This window comes from Dictyostelium purpureum (assembly GCF_000190715.1).
Source record: "Dictyostelium purpureum unplaced genomic scaffold DICPUscaffold_593, whole genome shotgun sequence".
In the NCBI taxonomy this organism is placed as follows: Eukaryota; Evosea; class Eumycetozoa; order Dictyosteliales; family Dictyosteliaceae; genus Dictyostelium; species Dictyostelium purpureum.
In genome coordinates this window covers 1-6,989 of record NW_003519927.1, presented here as the reverse complement: position 1 = coordinate 6,989, position 6,989 = coordinate 1, and the positions used below count along the sequence as shown (strand labels likewise).

The 6,989-nt window shown below is 22.3% G+C and overlaps 4 protein-coding genes across 4 annotated transcripts; 1 reads left to right on the top strand and 3 right to left on the bottom strand.

The window, feature by feature from the left end:
- DICPUDRAFT_43700 (uncharacterized protein) lies at positions 1 to 1,813 on the top strand (the record flags this gene model as incomplete). Its single annotated transcript, XM_003294571.1, has 5 exons — positions 1 to 287; positions 355 to 777; positions 849 to 1,076; positions 1,135 to 1,484; positions 1,521 to 1,813. 5 exons carry the CDS (start codon positions 1 to 3, stop codon positions 1,811 to 1,813), a joined length of 1,581 nt encoding a protein of 526 aa, XP_003294619.1.
- Positions 1,814 to 2,001: 188 nt separating this feature from the next.
- DICPUDRAFT_90764 (uncharacterized protein) lies at positions 2,002 to 2,731 on the bottom strand (the record flags this gene model as incomplete). Its single annotated transcript, XM_003294568.1, has 3 exons — positions 2,002 to 2,138; positions 2,176 to 2,602; positions 2,684 to 2,731. 3 exons carry the CDS (start codon positions 2,729 to 2,731, stop codon positions 2,002 to 2,004), a joined length of 612 nt encoding a protein of 203 aa, XP_003294616.1.
- A 764-nt stretch (positions 2,732 to 3,495) lies between these two features.
- DICPUDRAFT_43706 (uncharacterized protein) lies at positions 3,496 to 4,208 on the bottom strand (the record flags this gene model as incomplete). The annotated part of the gene is made up of 3 exons (XM_003294567.1): positions 3,496 to 3,693; positions 3,776 to 3,862; positions 3,936 to 4,208. The coding sequence occupies 3 exons, from the start codon at positions 4,206 to 4,208 to the stop codon at positions 3,496 to 3,498; spliced, it is 558 nt and encodes a 185-aa protein (XP_003294615.1).
- An 866-nt stretch (positions 4,209 to 5,074) lies between these two features.
- DICPUDRAFT_159642 (Rab GTPase) lies at positions 5,075 to 6,313 on the bottom strand (the record flags this gene model as incomplete). The annotated part of the gene is made up of 3 exons (XM_003294566.1): positions 5,075 to 5,425; positions 5,500 to 5,743; positions 6,300 to 6,313. The coding sequence occupies 3 exons, from the start codon at positions 6,311 to 6,313 to the stop codon at positions 5,075 to 5,077; spliced, it is 609 nt and encodes a 202-aa protein (XP_003294614.1).
- Positions 6,314 to 6,989: the final 676 nt, after the last annotated feature.

The window sequence follows — 6,989 nt, the reverse complement described above, 5'->3', positions numbered from 1 at the left end:
ATGTTACTAAAAACAAAATCACTAAGTACAAATGTAAAGATATCATTATTTTTATTAATGATAGTGGTTTCGTTACTTGCAAGATATTTAGTTTCATTAAATAGCTATTCAGGTCAAGGTAAACCACCAATGTTTGGTGATTATGAAGCCCAAAGACATTGGATGGAGATCACAACCAAATTAGATGTACATGAGTGGTACTTTAATACCACTGATAACAATTTATTATATTGGGGTTTAGACTATCCACCTTTAACAGCCTATCTTAGTTGGGTATATGGTAAAATGTAAGTAAACTCTTTTTATTTTCATATATATGAATAGGAATAGTTATTTACTTTTTAAAAATAATAGAGGAGAAATCGTTGAACCTGCATCAATGGAATTATATACTTCAAGAGGTTATGAAACACCCACAAGCAAATTATTTATGAGAGCAACTGTTATAGTATCAGACTTAATTATTTGGATTCCTTCAGTTTGGTTTTTTGTAACATCATTTTATAAAGATAAAACCATCACCCAAAAAATTGGTGCATTTTTATTTATATCACTTCAACCAGGATTACTTTTAATAGATCATGGACACTTTCAGTATAATGGAGTTAGTTTAGGTTTAGCATTATTCGCAATTACATTCATTATTAGAGATCAACAACTTTTAGCTAGCATTTTCTTTGTACTCTCATTAAACTATAAGCAAATGTCTTTATATTACGCACCAGCATTCTTTTTCTATTTATTATTTTCAAATTTAGAATTTAGTTTTTCAAAATTGTAAGTGATTTACACATTTTTTACACAATGTTATTATTATTGCTACTAACATATTTTGTTTATAAACTCAGATTTTCTTCATTTTTTAAAATTTTAAAAATTGGTTTAGTTGTTATTGCAACTTTTATAATCTGCTGGATACCATTTTTATCAATCGAGCAAGCATCACAGGTTTTATTTAGATTATTCCCATTCTCCAGAGGTTTGTTTGAAGATAAAGTAGCAAACTTTTGGTGTTTTATTTCAGTATTTATAAATATGAAAAAACTATTTTCTACAGAAGTTTTAATTAAATTATGGTAATTATCATTTCATCATATTTTTTACTATCATTTTTACTAATACTTTTTTTTATAGTTTAATTTTAACCTTAGCTACAATGATACCATTATTTATTAATTTATTTAAGAATAAAAATAGTAAATTTATATTTTTATATTCATTAATTAATAGTTCATTTTCATTCTTTTTATTTTCATTCCAAGTACACGAAAAGACCATATTATTACCATTATTACCCGTATCATTGTTAATTTTACATCATCCAAATACAGTGTGGTGGTTTAGTGTAATTTCAACATTCAGTATGTTCCCATTATTATTTAAAGATGGTTTAATAATTCCATACATCTCCATAATGGTTTTCTTTATTGTATTTGGTTATCAATATAAAAATGAAATTTTAAAATCATTTAATAATTTAAATGGTGTCAGTTCAAATGACCTCAATAAACTCTCATCAGATCCAAAAACCACATCAAATAAGACAATGGCATCATCAAAATCAATTACATCGATTATCTCAAGCTTATTAAAAATCAACGTTGAACAATACTCAAAATACTGGTATGCTTTAAACATTGTTGGTATGATCGTTTGCCACCTTCTCTATCAATTTGTACCACAACCTTCTGGATTACCAGCTCTTTGGCTCTTATTAGTTTGTAATTTTTCTTTTATTCACTTCACTTTAACTTTATTAGATTTTATCATTAGAATGTTTACATTCAATCCAACCAAAGTTAAAACATTTTAAATAAAAAAAGTTTTTTTTAAAAATAAAGTTACTTGCAGAGTACAGTATAGTTTTTTTTTATATATAAATATGTATATTATGACATATTTATATTTATTTTTTTAAATTTAAAATCAATTTTAAATTTAAATTTAACAGGTGGTTTTTATTTTATTTGTTTTGTTTTATTTTATAGTTTTTTATTTATTTTATTTTTTGCCTTTGATAACACCAACCATAGCTGGTCTTACTAATCTATCGGGTAATTTATAACCTTGTTTAACAACATTACCAATGGTACCTGGTTCTTTTGGATGGATCATCAATTTCATAGATTGCATGATGACTATTGAAATCGAATTTTTCACCAACTGGATTAAAACGAACTAAACCTTGTTTGCCCATAATCTTTAAAAATAAATTTTCTGTCATTTTAACACCTTCGTGAAGATCTTTTAATTCTTTATTAGCAGCTAATTTTTCTTCTGGGAATTGTGAAGTGGCCATTTCTAATTGATCAACAACTTCTAAGAGTTCTTTGGTGAATGATTGAATACCAAACTTCTTTGCTTTTTCCATTTCTTCTTTTCCGAATCTACGTACATTTTCTCTGTCAGCAGCGGTATATAATAATTGTTTTTTGGTTTCTTCTAATTCTTCTTGTAACTTTTTAATAATATCTTCTGAACTTTCTTTTTTTTCTTCTTCTGGTTTCTTTTCAGCTTCTGGTGTAGCTTCTTTATTTTCAGTTGTGAAATGTCTAATACTATATGATGATGATTTATTACCAATGCTGTTTGTTGATGCTCTCTATTTATAGATTAATATAAATAAAATAATTAGTAAATTTTCGCAATTAGTAATTGATCGCAAAAAAGAATCTATACTTACAACAAAAGCACGGTTAAAATTTAAACTACGTCTAATAAGGGTGTTCATTGTTTGTAATTTTATATATTTAATATTATATCTATTTATTATTAAAAAAAAAAAAAAAACAAATAAATATTATAAATTAATTGTTGTTGCTATGTGCAAGATTTGTAAATATGAAAATTAAAAAAAAAAAAAAAATTAAATATGAAAAAAATAAATTTTTTAAAAAAATTTAAAAATTAAAAAAAAAAAAAAACGAAAACAAAAAATTTACAGATAATTATTGTCTGTTAAAAAAATTTTATTTTTATTTTTATCTTCATATTTAAAACCATTTTCCTGTTTAAATTATTTATACTTTTTTGATTAAAACCATTAAAATAACATACCAAAAAAAAAATAAATAAATCCAAAAAATTAAATAAAAAATAAAAAAATTGTGTGTATGTTTTGTTTTGTTTTTATCTGTGTGTTTATAAGCAAAAAAAAATGAAAAATAAAAAAAAATTTACCAGAGACGAGTTTTCATAAAATTTACCAGAGATGTGTTTTTTCATTAAATTTACCAAATTTTTCATTAAAATTGTAAATCTATCAGTTTTAATAAAAGTGTCATTTTAGTGTCATTTTAATGTTTTGTTTTATTTTATTTTTTTTTGGTATAAATTAAATTTATTTTGATATATATATACATATATTTATATAAATTTATTAATTTTATTAAAAAAGCTTTTTTTTTTTCGTAAAGATATACTTATTATTGTTTATTATTATTATATACAAATTTTTTGAATTATATTTTATTATTATTATATATGATGTTTTCTTTAATTATTAATTTGGTGTAATGAATTGTCTATAATTTCAAATGGTGCAGTTGAAATCATTATTGAAAAAAATGATCTAACTTTCCAAGTTGGATGTATCATTACTTGGCAACAACCTACATCTATAATATCAATACCCATCATTTGAACTGAGTCTGTTGGTACAAAAACTGAATTTGCATTGTCTCTATTTATATACTATATATGTTTAATGAAAATGAATTGGTTAGTAGTTTTTTTCATTTTTAATTTATATATATAATTATAATTTGATAATTACTGGGACACCTGATAATGGATCGATAAAATCACTCCAATAACCATTTTCTTTGACTATATTACAAAAATTTGAAGCAGTTTCGATAAACTAATAAAATAAATAATAAAAAAATAAGTATATATACTAGTATCTATTTAAATAACTATAAAAAAATACATACAAATAATGATTTTTCTTCTCTTTCTTCATCGGTTGCAGATGAAAAACCAGACATTGGTAATTTGGTTTGTCTCCAACACAAAATTAAATATAATGGTGTTTTATTATCGTCATTTAAACAACCTATATTCTCGTCACCATTTTGGTCTATTAACGCCTTTAATTCATTTGGAAATAAACTTTTAAAATTCTTTAATAATAATGGAGTTGTGCATTTTTTGATTGTAAATTCTGTTTTAGCACTATCTATAAATTCTGGTTCATTTAACTTCATATCTATATAGTGTTATGGTAATGTCTATATGTACAATATATTTGCAAATATTGCTTTTTACTAAGTCCAAAAAAAAAAAAAAACTTATATATAGCTTTTTTTTTTTTTTAAATATATTTTTAAAAAAAAAAAAAAAATTTTTTTAAAAAATAATAAAAAATTTTAAAAAAAAACAATGACTCATAGAGAAAAAAAAAGAGATAGAAAAAAAGAATGAAATAAAGAAAATATTTTTGGAACTCAACATATTACACATATGTATATGTATATTAATGGCTTTTTTTTTTTAAAAGGATTTTTTTATTTTTTTTTTTTTATTTTATTTTTTTTTTTTGGGAAGTTGAAAAAAAAAAGAGATGTTTATACAACAAAATATATTATGTTTGAGTTGTGCGGTTATATAAAATTAATTGTTTTCTTTTTTTTTTTTCTTTGTATTATAATACTTTTCCTTTTCTTTTTTTTTTTTATAACCTACTATATGTATATAATTTTTTTTATTTTTATTTTTTTAATTTGTGGTGTATATAAGCGTTTATTTTGTTAAATTGTATTTTTTAAAATTATTAATTTAATAATATTTAATTTTTTTAAAACTTTTTTTATTTTTTCTAATTAGGAAAAAATAAATGGTATTGTACAATATTAACATTTGGTTATTAAAAAAAAAAAAAGATTATTTGAAGGGGATTGGATATATAGCTATAAAATAAAAGATATAAAAAATAGAATGAATTGAGAAAAGTATTAAAATTGAGATAAAAAAAAAATGAAAACTATAATGATATTATTTTAATTGGGTTGTGGGTTGGTGTATGCGGTGGTGGGTGGGTGAATGTATGAAATATTGAAGGATGATAAATAATTTAACAGCAACCAGATTTTGTTGAGATTGGAGCTGATTGGCCTGGTACAACCTTATTTTTATCTGGGGTTTGGGTTGGTTGGGAGGCAGTTAATCTATTTTTAATTTCAGTTGCCATTGTCATGAAAGCTTGTTCAACATTGGTTGATTGTTTAGCAGAGGTTTCGAGGAATGGGATTTGGAGTGAATCGGCGAATGCTTTGGCAGTATTGTAATCGACAACTTTTTTAGCAACAAGATCACTCTTATTACCAACTAAAAGTTTGTTAACATTTTCGCATGCGAATCTATCGATTTCTTGTAACCATTGTCTAACATTTTCGAAAGTTAATTTATCTGTAACATCGTATACCTAATATTTTAAAAATGAAAATATTAATATTTTTATTTTTTCTAAAAAAAAATGAAAAAGAAATTTCTACGTACAACAATGATACCATGGGCGCCACGATAATATGATGATGTGATGGTTCTAAAACGTTCTTGACCAGCTGTATCCCAAATTTGTAATTTAATAGTTTTACCGTTTAATTCAATAGTTCTAATTTTGAAATCGACACCAATAGTTGAAATAAATGATTCTGAATAGGTATCATCAGCAAAACGTAATAATAAACATGATTTACCAACACCTGAATCACCAATTAAAAGTAATTTGAAGAGATAGTGACTATATAATAATAATAATATTTTATATTAGTTTAAAACTCTATTATATTATGAATTATTACTGTTATCATCATTTATAACTGATAACTATTGCTATTTATTGGTATTTATTGATATTATTAAATATTATTACTATTATTAAATATTATTACTATTATATATGCCTAAAACTTAATATATTGTGAAATTTTTAATTTGGTTTATTTTAGAAAAAATAAGTTAACTATAGTTGTATCAGCTTGTGACCTAAAATAAATCCAAACCATTATTTTCTAAAATCTGTATTTATTATACTATATATTGGATTTGTAAAATTAAAATTTTGTCGTTCGTCTAAAATTTTACATCTTTTTTTTTTTTTATTGAATGGCTAAATATGCTGTACTGTATGCACCATACATTGAAAACAACTATTTTATAACTATTTCTTTTTACTTTTTTTCAAAAAGTAATATAAACCAAAAAAAAAAAAATTTCTCTCCACATAAATTTATTATTTGTTGCCCATATTATTATTATTATTATTATTATGTATATAATATAAATATGTAACTTACTAATCTGGATTCATTTTTTAAAAGTCTATAATATAATATTTTAAATAAATGTTAATAAACTCTTTATTTTAAAAAAAAAAAAAATTTAGAGAATTATATTTTAGTGTGGAAAAAAAATATAAAGAAACAACAACAAAAAATAATTTAAAAAAAATAAAAAAAAAAAATAAAAAAAAAATATTAAAAATTTTTTTTGAAAAATAAAAAATTAATTTTTTAAAATTATTTTTTAAAAAAAAAAAAAAATTGTGTGTATGTGTTTTTATGTGTGTTGGAAAATAAAAATATTAAAAATTTGAGGTGTTGATTTATATTATTTTATCGTTTGAGAGAAAGGGTATTAATTTAATTTTATATTATGAATAATGCCATTATATATATATATATGATAAATTAAATGGATACTCTATGTCTTTCTTTTTACTTTTTTTGATTTGATTCAATATGATTAGAGATTTATCTTTTCCTTTGTTTAAATGTGTATGTGTTTGTGTTTGTGTTTGTGTTTGTGTTTGTGGATGTTTTTATATGTGATCTTTTTATGTGTGGTGTGCTTTATGTGTGGCACACATAAAAAATGTAGTGAGGGATTGTATTGATTAATTATTTTATATTTTTACATTTTAAACTTTCTTTTTTCATTATTCTTAGATATGTTATTATGGTTTATAAAAAAAGAAAAGAAAAAAA